The sequence below is a fragment of the Sorex araneus genome, chromosome 6, assembly GCF_027595985.1.
Source record: "Sorex araneus isolate mSorAra2 chromosome 6, mSorAra2.pri, whole genome shotgun sequence".
Lineage (NCBI taxonomy): Eukaryota > Metazoa > Chordata > Mammalia > Eulipotyphla > Soricidae > Sorex > Sorex araneus.
The window spans coordinates 60311547-60326108 of record NC_073307.1 but is presented as its reverse complement, the minus strand read 5'-3'; the positions used below and the strand labels follow the sequence as shown (position 1 = coordinate 60326108).

The window sequence follows — 14562 nt, the reverse complement described above, 5'->3', positions numbered from 1 at the left end:
CACTCCAGCCCTGGGCTTAAGCTTTAGCATCACCTTTATTTTTTTATTTTTTTCTGCCATACCCAGTGATCTCAGGGCTTGCTCCTGGTGGGACTCGAGGGACCATACGGGATGCTGGGGATCAAACCTGAGTTGGCCACGTGGAAGGCGAGTGCCCTCCTTCTCTGCACTATTGCTCTGGCCCCTTAAGCGTCCTCTTTCCATGCTGAACTTTTGCACCAGGACCCTGCCCCTGAGACACTGCTGAGCGCTGCCCGAGTCACAGCAAGTAGTGGCCTGATTTGTGGGGAGGAAAACAAGGACTGCCACTCACTCCTGGTCTCAGCTTCAGTAGAAGCAAGAAGTAATTTACAGGAAAGTAGCGAGGCAAAAAAAAAAAAAATGGTCACTTTCCCCACTTTCCCTGTGGACCTCAGTATCACTAGCTGGCCACCAGGTCCTCATTCTCATTCTCAGCTCTGCCTTAGAGGGGCCATCTGTGGCCCTTAGTACTGCCTCTTCATCTGGGGCAGCCAACCTGGCCCAGGCTGTTCAGGTGGGCACAGTTACATTGTAGGGAAGGAGCAGGTGGGAACTGAAGGAGGAGAATGTGAGGGAAGGGAGGAGGGAGGGGAGGAGCAAAGGGAGGAGCCTGTGAGAAGAGGGAGGGGGGAGCAGGTATGCTGGAGAAGCAGGTGGGAGGGGAAAGTGTGAGGGAAGGGAGGAGGGGGAGAGGGGGAAGAGGTGTGTGGGAGGAGCATGGAAGGGAAGGGGAGGGTGGGAAGGGAGCAGGTGTGTGGAGCAGGTGTGTGGGGAAGGAGCAGGTGGGAGTAGAGGAGGAGAAAGGGAAGGGAGGAGGGAGTGGGAGGAGCATGTGAGGAATGGGAGGAGGGGGGAGGAGCAGGTGTGTGGGAGGAGCAAGTGGGAGGAGAGGAGCAGGTGAGGGAAGGGAGGGGGGAGTGGTGGATCAAGTGAGGGAAGAGAAGGGGGAGGATCAGGTGAGGGAGGGGAGGAGAGGAGCAGAGGGAGGGGCATTTAAGGGAAGGGATGAGGGGGGAGGAGCAGATAAATGTGGGAGGAACAGGTGGAAGGGGAGGAGCATGTGAGGGAAGGGAGGAGGGGGTGATGGATCAAGTGATGGGGGAGGGAAGGGGAGGGTCAGGTACTGTCTAGGCACCTCCTTCCAGGAGGCATCAGCCAGTGCTCCTGTGCCCTGGAGCTGGTTCTGGACACCCATCTCCTGCCGAGGGTACAAAGGCCCCTGGGCTGGACCAAGGTCTTGGTGAGGCCAGTGGACATCCTGTGCTCACTGGAGCATTCACTCAGGTTCCTCCCTGCCCAGGTCGCCCCACCCCCACCCCAACACACACACACACACACACACACACACACACACAGCATGGCTTGGTGCTGGGAGCCCAGACCCTGAGTGTGGTGGGGACAGAGGGGCTGTTAGGCAGCCTGGGAGTAATGGGAGTAATGGGGGGAAGCAGGGTTCCCCCCTGAGAACAGCAGCTCCGCCTCTTCAGTCTCTCCTCAGATAACCCTGCCTGCTGGGCTCTCGCCAGGGAGCATGGGGACATCCAGGAGAGTGTGGTGGCGTCTGTGTGTCCTGCTTGTGTCTCTGCATTTCTGTATGCGTAGAAGTGCGTACATATGGGCATATCTGCATCTCTGTAAGTGTACATGTGTATATGTGTACATGTGTGTGTGAGTGTAGGTGTCTGTGGGTGTCTGTGTGTATATATGTACAGACATGTCTGTGCGTGTTGGTGTGTATGTATGTATGTTTCTGTCTAACCCTATCCAAATTTCCACATTTTTTGCAGGGGTAAGGGCTGAGCCACACCCAACAGTGCTCAGGACTTAGTCCTGGCTCTGCTCTCAGGGATCAATCCTGGCAGGTCTCAGGAGAACCTGTGGAGTCCAGGGGATTGAACCACCGTGCCCCCCACCTCACTTGCCCCTCCCTGTCCTGGAGAGCCAGCCTAGAGTTGTGAGCACCTGTTGTTCCAGCAGAAGTGTGCACTTGGGGCTGTGGGCTTAGGAGGGGCTGGAGGGGCTCACCTTGCCCAACCTGCCCTCTGCTGCCAGCCACCACCAGACCATTGCCAGCGCAGCTCTGGGTTCCCATGTGTGCCTCCAGCAAATCTTGGTTTTAGGAATCAAACTTTTTAGGATGAGCGAATGGAATCAGCCACCTGGCGCTGCTTTATTTCCGTGTGGAGGACTCACAGGTCAGACAGAGATAGGAAAGGACCCTGGGCTGGGGCACCCTGGGCCTGAGGGGGAGGCGAGACCACACCTGCCAGAGCTGGCTGCCAAGAGGAGAGGTGGGCAAGAGAGTTGTTTCTGGAAAGGAAGGAGAGTAGATGTCCACTTAGTTGTGGGTCAGGGCCATGTGTGCCTGCACGGAGCATGGCATGGCGGACCTGCTGCTCCCCTGAAGAGAGGTGCCTGGCCCACCCTGGCCTGGCCTGCACTGCTGGGTCAGCTCACTCTCAGTTCTTCAGCCAGAAGCCCCGGGAGGAGCAGTGTCAGTCAGCGGTGTTCCCAGGAGAGCTGGTATTGGTGCAGGAGCCTGTTGCTAGAGCTGGTGCAGGAGCTGGAGCTGGTGCAGGAGCTGGAGATGATGTAGGCGTTGGTGCTGGAGCAGGTGCTGGTGCCAGAGCTGGAGGTGATGTAGGTGGTGCTGGAGCTGGAGCTGGTGCAGGGCTGGAGCTAGAGATGGTGCATCTTGAGCTGGTACAGGAGCCCGTACTGGAGCTGGTACTGGTGCAGGAGCCAGTGTTGGAGCTGGAGCTGGTGCTAAAGATGGTGCAAGGCTGGTGCTGGAGCCAGAGCTGGGGCTGGGCAGGTGCCAGGCCTGCAGACTTCTTGTTACTTCCTGTCCCTGAGCCCAGGCGGCTGTCACCTCTGTGGATCCCTGCTTGCCTGCTGCTTGGAACCCTTTCCAGTACTGCTGTTTTCTTTGGTCTGTGTGCATGTACAGATGCGTCTGGCATGTGTGTTTATGTGCATAGAATCATTACACACCTGCCACTTCGGGAAGTGGAAGTTATGCACACAGGGACAGCAAGCTTTCTTGGTGTTGTCCAGTACACCTGAGCTAGCAGACAGCTGATAAAAATCAGCCTCCAAGGGGTGGAGTGGGCCCTGATCCCTGGCACCATATGGCCCTGAGAATTGCTAAGTGTGCCCACTGGGCCCCTCTCAGGCATGACAGCCTAACTGAGCCCTGGGCCCTGAGCACTGCAGGGGAGAAGCCTCTGAATCCACATGGGGAGGGTGCAGGGTAGGTCAGGGAGGGATGTGGGCATGTTGGCCTCGAAGGCTAAGTGGACACTGCCCTGGAGAGCACTGCATGGCTGCAGCTGTATGTCCTGCTAGGGTCCTGGCCCATGGTTCATCACTGGTCCCCGGTCAGCAGGGCTGGGGGCAATAGCTTCAGCTTTTTTTTTTTTTTTTTTTTTTGCTTTTTGGGTCACACCTGGCAATGCACAGGGGTCACTCCTGGCTCTGCACTCAGGAACTACCCCTGGCGGTGCTCAGGGGACCATATGGGATGCTGGGAATTGAACCCGGGTCAGCCGCGTGCAAGGCAAACTCCCTACCCGCTGTGCTATCACTCCAGCCCCAGCTTCAGCTTTTCTTTCTCTGATGGCGTTGGTTTCCTCTCCCGGGATGGATGGACGAGCTCCAAGGCATCCTCAGGCCACAGCCACTGGGTAAATATTTTCCCCACCGCTTCTGAGCATCTGGGTGTGCCTTGCGCATCCTCCCGTCTCAGTTCTCGCTGAAACTCTTTTGGGTCTCACTGTGGCCTGAGAAAGAGCCTGTGGGGACCCGAGCCTGCAGTGATCCCCCAGTTCCCTTTCCACAGTGACCTCCCCATAGTGTAGCCTGGGCTCTGAGGGCATTGGGCAGATGTGACCTGTCCCCAAAGAGGTCTCTGGAATTGGCTCTAAAATCCAGCAAAACTCAGCCCTAAGGACCCTGTTAAGTCCACTCAGAGAGGGCTTCCTGGGAGCTTACCCCCACGAAGGACCAGAGACGGGGTCTTTCACCCGATTGCCTGGTGGTGCTTAGGGGACCTGAGACCTGGCCTCTCTCCTTCCAGAACCTTCTCTGTACATGTTCTCTAATGGTTAACATTAGTGGGGAAGGGAGCTTTGGCTGGCTTACCATCTAATTCAACACCCCTCCCCCCATTTTCTTTTGCCTTTTTTGGCGGGAGGGGGCGCCCACACCCAGCAATCTCAGAGTTAACTCTTGGCTCTGAGCTCAGGGATGACTCCTGGTAGGAATCGGGGGATCAGTATGTGGTGCTGGGAGTTGAACCCACTTGGCTGCAAAGCAAGCTCCTTGCCCTCTTTCTTAGCTCTTTGGCCCCTCTGGTTTATTGTCCATTTTGGCAGTGCTGGAGCCCAGCGCCCTGCAAGGCATGCAGTATTCCCCAGTGCCGCCTCCTGCCCTGCTTTCTCTGGACGCTTAAATGAGGTCATTGCAGAAGGCAGCTTTTCAGGGCGCCACTGTGCCCCCTCAGGTAGTCGAAGGTCATGGGTGGCTTTCCTTTTCTGGTGTCTAGTGGAAGGAGGAATCTGGGGCAGTTTCTGTGGGTGGAGTCCAGGGCTCGGTACTGTGGGATCATCCAAGAAATCACAGGAGTGACCGGCAGAAAGGACCACTAGCCACGGCCATGGAGTCAGAGGTTCTGGTGTGGCTCAGAGGGGCATGTCCATGGCCCCAGGGGCTGCTGCATGGGGACAGGCCACATGGCGAAGGCCCAAGAAGCTGGCTCTTGTCTGGAGTCTGGAGGCTGTGGTCTGGCAGGTGTAGGGCATATGTGGGTGTGGACAGATGGGAGGATGGCCGGGAGGACAACATCTTAGGTGCTGCTTTATAGACACAACCCTAGGACATTTGTCTTGGTCAATTTTAGTTTTCCTGGGGTTGATTGGGGATGAGACCGACCAGGCCTGCACAGGCCCAGGTGGGAATCTTTGGTCAGGGTTAAGTGGTTTGGGCCTCATCCAGAGCTAAGGACCACGTGTAGCATGGGCAGCCACCCACTCCCTTCCTGTCCAGGCTGGGCCAGCACAGGATGCTCCACGTACAACAGGAAGCTGGGTCTGTGCTAGTTGAGATGATTCCACCGTGGCAGGCACCGAATCCTCTCTGTTTCCTGGGAAAGGAGTAAGGGAGGAGGCCAGGGTCTGCGAGAATGCTGGAGTCTAGTGGACAGCTTGTCTCTGGGCCAGAGAACTGAGGCACTGAGCCCCAACCCAGTCCACCGGGGCAGGTTCCTTCCCACACAGCCCAGGAAGGACCTGGACAGGTGGAATGGAACCTCTGTGTGAAGAGCCTATAAGAATCCAAGTCTGTCTCACAAATGTTGAGTCCAGCTTCATAAAGTTAGGGACCAGCCTGTGAGATTAGAAATCATCCATATGAAGCTAGTGACCATCCATGTGGAGTTTGGGACCAGCCATAAGGTTAGGGACCATCCATATGCAGCTAGTGACCATCCATGTGAAGTTTGGGACCATTCATGAGGTTAGGTACCAGGCATATGAAGTTAGAGACCCTCCATGTGAAGCTTGTGACCATCCATGTGAGGTGAGGGTCTATCCCTGTGAAGCTCGTGACCATCCGTCTGGGGTTTGGGACCAGCCATGTGAGGTTAGGGACCATCTCTGTGAAGCTAGTGGCCAGTCGTGTGGGGTTTGGGACTAGTCACATGAGGTTAGGGACCAACTACACTGACCCTCAGGGTTTTGTTCTCTAGCCTGGAGGTGGCCAGACATCATTCCCTCTCCTGGGTCAGGATCGTCAGTGGAGCTCTCCAGCCTTCCCTAGAAAAAGCAAAGCAACCCAGCCATTGACCAGCCCCACCCAGTTTCAGCTGACTCTGACCAGCCCAAACTTGACACAGATTAGTTCCAACCAGTCCAGGCCAGCCCCAGAGCAGTCCAGATCAGTTTCAGCCAGTCCTGACAAGTTCCAATCAGCTGCAAACCAGTCTAGACCAGTTCCTATGCAGCTGTGCGCCATCCAGCGCTGGATAGTGGAGGTTCAGGCTGGTGGGGCCCTGGGGGCTAGCACAGATAGGGCTTTTTGGGTAGGGGTATGGGGTTCCGGTAAGGAAGTCAAGGAGGAGGCCCCTGTGTGGAGCCTGCTGCCAAGTTGCTTCTCTGCCATGTTTCTGTTCTGCAGAGCAGAGGGAAGGAGGGGTCATGCGGCAGGGTCGCGGGGGGTGGGGGGGTGTCACTGCTGCTGCTCCAGGCTGGGAGGAGTGGGGTGCACACTTCCCACCACTCCCCGGCGTTGTGTGGATGAGAGGGGCTGTGACTTCCTCCTCCATTGGAACTTTAACTCCCAAAGGGGAAGCAGGACTTATCTTCAGGGGCAGGTGACCAAGGGACTCTGTCCCATCCCCTGCCCCCTCACTAGGCCACAGAGTGGGGGGATACTGGCCGATCAGTGGGGGTGGGGTTGCGGTCTCCTTACTGGGACCCCTGGCTGCCTGATAGGAGACAGGGTGGGGGCACCTAGCTCTGCGACCTGCAGCTCTTCCAGAGGAAGCCCCTCTCCAGGCCCAGAACATTCCGGCAGGAAGGAAGTCCCACCCCGGCGGGGAGCGCTCGTGAGTGCCTGTTCTGACCTCAGCTCCAAGCTCCATCCAGAGCTTCTTGGTCAGAAACCAGAGACCCAGACGCATCCCTCTACCCCCCTCCTCGTCTGACCTTTCTCTTCGTGTTATTGGGGTGCGGGAGGGCTCTCCTCCCTGCTGGACCCCAAGTGGGCACCTGGACTGCACCTGTGGGCCAGGAAGACTCTCCAGAGCTGGTTCCAGTGTGGAACTGGGTCGGGTCCACTGGGGTGTGGCACTGGCTCCCTAGATCAGCGCATCTGCTCAGTCCCACATTTCCCGGCCACCCGACTGTGGGGGCCTTGGGTGTCTTCATGTTCAGGGCCATCACCAGGGTGCCTTAGTGAGGGGCACAGTTGTGCCTTAAAATTCCTGGGTGCCCTGAGACCTCAGGTGGAGACCAGCCTGCCAAGAGGATGGCGGGTTTGGACTCTAGACTTGGGTGCTGATCTGAGGTTGCACCCTTGCTCACAGTGCCCCTGGCCACATACCCAGTTGCACTCTGGGATCCCCAAAGTCAGTGCTGGTGGGATTGTATGCAGTGCATGTGGGCCAGTGCTGTGAGTCAAACTCGTGACCTCAAGCTTGCAAGGTGGGTGGTTTGGCCACTGGGCCCCTTCTTTGGTCCTCAACATGAAATGATACTCCAATTTTTTTTCATTTACAGATTTTTTTAGATGGGGAAGCACACCTAGCAGTTCCCAGGACTCACTCCTGGTCTTGTGCTTGGGGAACCATACTGTGGTGCCAGGGATTGAACCCGGGTCAGCAACATGCAAGGCCTGCACCATGCCTGCACCGTGCCTGCTGTACTATTTCTCTGGCTCTTCCCCCATGTTTTTTGTTTGTTTTTTGAGCTACACCTTGTGATTTTTAGGGGTTACTCCTAGCTCTGCACTCAGGAATTACTCCTGGCAGTGCTTAGGGGACCATATGGATGCTGGGGATCAGATTGAGCCTGGGTGGGCCATGTGCAAGGCAAGCACCCTCCCTGTTGCACTATTGCTCACCCTCCTTATTGTTTTACTCACTTGGACTCCCACTCCCGCCTCTGGCCTCCTGTGGCCTGGGGTCTGCCCCATGATGAAGTTGCCTGCAGATGCCCCAGCCCCTCATTGCCCAGGGTTTGGGGTCTGGCGCAGCTGGTGGGCTCCAGGAATGCGCTTCGAGCATTTGACCAGTTCCTCCTGCCACCCAGCCAGTGCAATCTGCAGACCCACTGCTTCAGGGACTCCAGGGCCCAGGTGCGTCACGTGTCCAGAGGGCAGCGAGGCCGCAGGCAGCATCTCCCTGACCCCCAAGCCCCCACCCAGGGCTGGTGCTGAGCAGGACAGGAGGAAGGAAAGGAGGCCTGTAGTCGATGACCTGCGGGAAATGGCCCTGGTTTCACGGCTCACGTTTGAGCGGCTCTCAGCCCCTTTTCTGTTGGGAGGGGAGAAGAGTTCTGTTCCGGGACAGGCGCTCCCTGTGAGAGGCACTGTGCCATCCCCACCCCAAGCACCCTTGTCTGGGTCCTGGTCCCTGCCAAGGGGTGGGGCGTTCCACATCTGGTCACACGAGGGCGCTGTTGCCCAGACCTGGCCCCGAGCTTCCCTAGCCACCCTTTCTGGGCCAGAGTGACTCCCAGGCTCCTGAGGATGACAGCTCCCCAGTGAGGGGTTGGACGTGGCCAGGACCCTGCAACAGCGAGGTGTCTCTCCGAGACCCAAACAAGGGGCGTCTTGGGTGACTTCCCTGGGGAATCTGAGCGCTCTCGGGGCACCTAAGGCTGCACCCCGTTGGGGGACAGCTAGAAATGAACCGCGCGCCCAGGTCTGAGCCGAAGAGACTGAGGCTGCTTACCGTCCCCTCCGCCAGTTTTGCAATTCGACCCTCCTCTCGGTGTCCGGGCGGTGGCCACGCTCACCGATTGGCCGGCGCGCCCTGAGTGGGCGGGGCGGTGGGCGTCGTCATGGAAACGGACAAGCCAACAACCCGGCGGCCGGCGGGACGCTGGAGGGGGTGCAGTCATGGCGCAGAACCTGTATAATCCGCGGGTTCTGTTGGGCAACTGGAACGAGGATTTGTTCCTGGAGGAGGTAGGGGTGTAGGGACCTCCAGACCACCCCCAGTTCTGCCCAGCGCCCCTCAGCATCCTTAAACGCACTGCTCGCCCGCAGAGCCTCAGGTCTGCCGCGAGCCTCGACCTCCCGCCCCGCTTCTCCAGTCTTCTACCACCCACCGGTTTCTCCCCCTTTCCAGGTGGTTGCAGGTATCCCACGAGGGACCGTGGGCCCCAGGCGTCTGTCAGTTACATGGTCTGGGGGCACCAGGGGGCACGGGGGTTCCCTAAGGTGACTCTACCTGTCTCTGCAGGGTCTGGGTTCTCCCCATTTGTTTCCTACAGGACTCAGGCCTTCGCAACACTTGCCTTACACTCCACCCCCTCCCCATCTCCGTTCAGACCCTGGTTTGAGCCCCAGGTGTGACTCGTTTCTTTCAAATCAGGACCTCCTGAAAGATTTCTTGGAGAAGAGAGACAAGGGCCAGCTGCTCATTCAGAGAAGCCGGAGACTAAAGGAGACCCTTTTGAGGCCGGTAATTTCATTTTATTTTGGTTCTGAGGCCACACCTGGCTGGTGGTGTTGGCTCTGCGCTCAGGGCTTGATTCAGCAGGTGGGGGACATGGGGACCATAGTGCTGGCGAGGATTGAACCTGGGGCTCCCACATGCAAAGCCTGGGCTGTGGCCCTTTGAGCCAACTCCCAGGCCCAGTGATGGGTCATTTAAAACCCAAACATCTGGGGCTGGAGCGATAGCACAGCGGGTAGGGCGTTTGCCTTGCACGCGGCCGACCCGGGTTCAAATCCCAGCATCCCATATGGTCCCCTGAGCACGGCCAGGGGTAATTCCTGAGTGCAGAGCCAGGAGTAACCCCTGTGCATTGCCAGGTGTGACCCAAAAAGCAAAAAACAAACAAACAAAATAACCCAAACATCACCTCTAAATCCCATCAAGCTAAGTGTGAGCTGTTTGCTGAGCAAAGCAAATACTTCGTGAATGAGTTACCACATGGGAAACGCCAGGTTTGTCTTTGCTGCTGAAACAGAGTGAAGGCTGGAGAGATAGTTTGTGGGGTAGGGTGCTTGATGGTCGATCCCCAACATGGTAAGTTCTAGGGACACGCCTCATAGGGCCCCCACCAGAAAAATAAACGGTGAAACCCACCATGAAACACCACCCTCCTTGAGGTCATAGGTGCTGTTCTCAGCCTGAGCATGCCCACGCCTGGTGGTCTCCGTTTCCCAATGAGAGCAGGAGAGGTGGGGGTAGCCAGGTCACTGCTGGTGGCTTTCAGGGAAGCCGAAATGATTCCCAGTGACTTCCACACACTTGATGCTCCATCATGTGCAGTTAATGGGGCCTCCACTTGGCATTCTGGGGTTGGTGGTGATGGGGAGGGGGGAGGAAGGATTTGGGGTCCAGCTGGGTCCCTCATACATGTTCTTGGGACGCCCCCTCTCTGTGCAGACAAGGCTGTCAGTGTCGGCGGACGGGTACATTCACTTTGGCGACCAGGTACTGCTGGTGAACCCCAGCTATGAGGAGAAGGAAGCCGATCTGTTTCTGAGAGGGGACCTGAGCCTGTGCATGACCCCAGATGAGATCCAGGCATACCTGGCCCACGGCTTGGAGGTGCCCTGTGGCCTGAGCGTGGCGCAGACGAGAACCCCACTGGGCCGGAACACCTTCTGCGTGCTGAGGTGAGGGGGGTTTCCCTGAAGCCCGGCCCAGGAGCTTCCTTCCTGTTGCCCCCTTGCCTTCTCTCCCAAGGGTTTCTCACCCACCCTCGTCACCCTCCATCCATGGGCCAATTTGAAAGGTTTCCTCAGTGAGTGGCACTGGGTAAGGGTCAGGGAATCCACTTCCAGCCCAGGGAGAGCACTGTTGGCATTAGAGGCTGCTAGCTGTCAGTGGGGGTCGGGGTGGGGGGGAGTGGCACTGTGCCTGGTGATTGCCTCTACGTCCTGACCTTCTGCCTCTGTCTCCAGCACTGACGAAGATGCCCCCATGCCCGGGAACGTGCTCAGGTATGGGCAGGATTTCTGCCTGGGCACCACAGGGGGCTGCGAAGGCAGGATGGTGAGTGCCACCCCCCAGGAAGCACAGATACCCCCACACTCCCCAGTCATCCCCGGGTGGTCCCTAGGGCTTTCCTTCCCGATGAGTCAGGGGACTTTTTCCAGGGGAACACAGCCCTAAAGCTCCCCAGACCATCCAAGGTCTTGGGCTTCTCATTTAAGGCAGGGCAAGTGGGCACAGAAGGGGGCTCAGCACCTGTGGTGTCCTTACAGCTGTTCCTGTCCAGTGACCATCGGACGCTGCAACAGTCAACTCCGCGCTCATGGCTGCAGGCTGTGTCCCTGGAGAAACAGCCGTCCTTCCTAAGCTGGTGGCAGGCCACCTGGCCCGACCCCAACATGCGGCTGGAGTATGAGGGCACCCCAGTGCTGGTGAGTGACCTGGCTGCTGCTGGAATCAGCTGGAACTCCCAGGCAGCACCTCCCACCTCCCCACCTGCCACCAGGTGGAGACCTCCCGCTGTGCTGGGCAGCATCTCCTGTCTAGTGAAGGGAATTTGGCAGGTCCCACGGGGGTGGTCCCTGAACTCTACTGGGAAGGTGCTTCTCCCCCAGAGTGCTGATTGGTTTGGGGGTGGCTCTAGGTGGCTCTGGGGAGCCATATGGCCTGGGCAGTACGCTGGGGCTCCTGCCTACAGAGCCAGGCCTCAGCCACTGAGCCACCTCCTGTGATTCGCAGAGGGTCCCCCAGGTGGTGTCTGGGGTAGCTGGAGTCCCAGCTAGCTGATGTGTGTGCCCCCTCTCCACCTGCCCAGGCCAACACCAGGCTGGTGCTCAGCCACCGGCACACCAACCGTGCACTGGCCGTGCACCGGCACCTCCCTCTCAGGTAGGCCGACTGCAGTATGGACAGCCACGGCTGTCACATGTCCCCACCACCCCCGCACTGGCCAGCAGTATAGACAACTAGGGTCACATCCACGCCCCCTACCCGGTGCTAGATGCCCCTTTTTCTTCCTGGAGTCCCTGAGGAGCCCCACCTGGGGGACACCCCACAGAGCCTCCCTGGGCTGGATATGTGTGTTGGGGGGCCTACACAGTTGCCCTGCAGAACCCCACCCAGAACCCCCTATCCCCCCAGGACCTACTTTGGAAAGGAGGCTGAGGTGGCTGCTCACACACACCTGGACACCCACAAGGTGGAGAAGCCACGGAACCACTGGCTGCTGGTGACCGGAAACCCCCGGGATGCCGGCTCCACCATGCTAGACCTGTCCCCACCACCAGCCCAGGTGCCAGAGACAACGTAATCCCCCACCCCACCCGTATCCCCCTCCCCATGTTTCTGCCCTCCCTGGTACAGGAATAAAGACTCTGTGGTACAGCAGAAACACCATCCACACGCCCATGTTCATTGTAGCACTATTCACCATAGCCAGAATCTGGAAATAACCTGAGTGCCTGAGAAGAAAAAACTTCATAAAGAAAAAATGGCGCATCTACAATGGAATACCACACAGCTGTTAGGAAAAATTAAGTCATGAAATTTGCCTATAAATGGATGAACATGGAGAGTATCATGCTGAGTGAAATGAGTCAGAAGGAGAGGGACAGATATAGAATAACTGCATTCATTTGTGGTATATAAAAATATATATAGTAGAAGACTAATATCCATGGCCAGGGAAAATAGGGATTAGAAGGACTGGTCAGTGGTTGGAATCAACCACAAGTGTGTGGGGCCTGAGGGTAGGTGAGATAGAATAAAGACAAGTGTGACAATACTAGCTGGGAATGATGATGCTGGACAAGATCTGAGAATTATAAGGGAAATTCTTGATAACCTTTAAGTATCAATATTGCAAACCGTAATGCCCAAAAGGAGATAGAGAGATAGATAGGTAGATAGATAGATAGAGATAGAGATATAGAGATATATACAGAAAGAGAGAGAAAAAGAGAGAGAAGTGCCTGACATAGACAGGCATGGGGTGGGGGCGGGTAATGGGAGGGAACCTGGGGACACTGGTGCTGGGAAATGTACAGAGGGAGGGATGGGTGTTGGAACACTTCATGACTGAAATCCAATTATGAACAGCTTTGTAAAGGTCTATCACAGTCTATCCCAATAAAAAACTTTAAAAAATACTCTGTGCTACCCTGCCTGAGAGCCACTAAGGGGGCTGGTCTCTGCACAGGGGTCTGGGAACACCATCATGTTCCCCTGAGCTCGGGACAGGACAGTCCTCATGGCTGTTTTCTTCCCACATCCAGATGGCAGCAACTGGAACCCAAGGTTGGGTCTCACCTGGACATGTTAGATGTGAGTAAGAGGACCCACTGGGGATGGGACACTCAGAGACCAGAGGAGCGTGTCTAGGTGACAGCACAGCAGAGCGGTGTGCCTGGTTAGGGTACTCCACTCCCAGGTTAATATTCCTGGGAAGATAGAACCCTCATCTGGGGGGGCCACACCCGGCTGTACTCAGAGCTTACTCCTGGCTCAATGCTCAGGGATCACTCCTGGTGGGGCACGGGGGACCAAATGGGGTGCAAGGCAAGCTGCTTTCCTGCTGTCCTATCGCTCCAGCCAAATTCGGCTCCCTAGTTGTTCGCGTGGCTCACAGTTCCCCAAAGCGGCCACAAGGTGTCAGTGTGGAGGTGCCGCTGAAGAGCCACAGCCGCCCCGTGACCCCGTGGTCACTTGTAGAGGTCCACTTTCTGGCCTGCCCCGCCCCGGGGCAGCGGCATGACGCAGGGTCCCCATCTCAGCCTGGAGACACCTCCGCAGCTCCCTGTTCCTCACTACCCCTCGCTCCCTGTGGGCGTTTCAGGGACTGTCTCTGGGACAGGGGCCAATTCAGGATCAGAAACTCATGAGCGATGATAGTACAACAGGAAGGGCGTTTGTCTTGCACACGGCCGACGCGAGTTCTAACCCCGGCATCCCAGGGTCCCCTGATCACCGCCAGGGCTGATTCCTGAGTGCAGCCAGGGGTAAACCCTGAGCACCGACGGGTTGTGGCCCCAAAACCGAAAAAAGAAAAAAATAAAGCTTGGGAGTGGGGGGCTGGTTGCTGTGCAGGTGAGAGGACCCTGCAGCTCTGGGCCGCTGCTCTGCTGTTCACACGAGGTGTTCTTGTGCCTTCCCCGGGTCATCACAGGGACTTGAGAGAGCAGCATATCCCTGCAGGGTTATCAGCCTGTTGTGGCTTTTCTTTTTTATTTTGGTGGGGGGAGGGGTGTGTAGGCTACGCTTGGCATATTCCTGGCTCTGCATTCAGGAATCACTCCTGGGGGTGCTCAGAGTACCGTATGGGATGGTGGGGATTAAGCCCAGGTCCGCCACATGTAAGGCAAATGCCCTCCTCGCTGTGCTATTTCCCACGCCGGGTCTGTAGCCTGTGTGTGTGGCTTGTGCGTGCCGTGCGCATGCGCGCTGTGCGTTGCACCTCGTTCGTGTGTTCGTGTGCGTCGTGAGCATGTGCAACCTGCCTGCTGCCTGTCTGCTTGGCAGCGCTGTGGTGGCGACGTCCTCGTCTTTCTTCTTTTGCTTTTTGGGTCACACCCGGCAATGCACAGGGGTTACTCCTGGCTCTGCCCTCAGGAATCACTCCTGGCGGTGCTCAGGGGACCATATGGGATGCTGGGAATCGAACCCGGGTCGGCCGCGTGCAAGGCAAACACCCTACCCGCTGTGCTATCGCTCCAGCCCCTGTCCTTGTCTTACGTGAGAACCTGCTCGCCTGGGAAGACGAGGTGGGGACCGGGCTCACCACTATGGGGGGCCCTCTGGCTCGTACGTTTTGGACAGGAGTCCCCCCTGGAGGCTGCAGGTGCTGTCCGGTGCCCACAGCTGAGGCCCTCAGG

The 14562-nt window shown here is 57.4% G+C and overlaps 1 protein-coding gene across 4 annotated transcripts in view; it reads left to right on the top strand.

Moving 5' to 3' along the window:
- The first annotated feature begins 8617 nt into the window (after positions 1-8617).
- The window catches only part of LOC101554607 (cilia- and flagella-associated protein 161), a 40254-nt gene continuing 34309 nt past the window's right edge, over positions 8618-14562 (top strand). Inside the window, exons 1-7 of one of the 4 annotated variants that reach the window (XM_004617545.2) lie at positions 8618-8709; positions 9119-9208; positions 10142-10374; positions 10663-10753; positions 10966-11124; positions 11508-11581; positions 11834-12088. In XM_004617545.2, coding sequence (XP_004617602.2) covers positions 8641-8709; positions 9119-9208; positions 10142-10374; positions 10663-10753; positions 10966-11124; positions 11508-11581; positions 11834-12002 — 885 coding nt within the window. In that variant the 5' untranslated portion in view covers positions 8618-8640 and the 3' untranslated portion in view covers positions 12003-12088. Of the gene's footprint in view, positions 8710-9118; positions 9209-10141; positions 10375-10662; positions 10754-10965; positions 11125-11507; positions 11582-11833; positions 12089-14562 lie in introns of those variants that run through there. The other 3 variants (XM_055141204.1, XR_008630630.1, XM_055141202.1) reach the window with 3 other exon arrangements.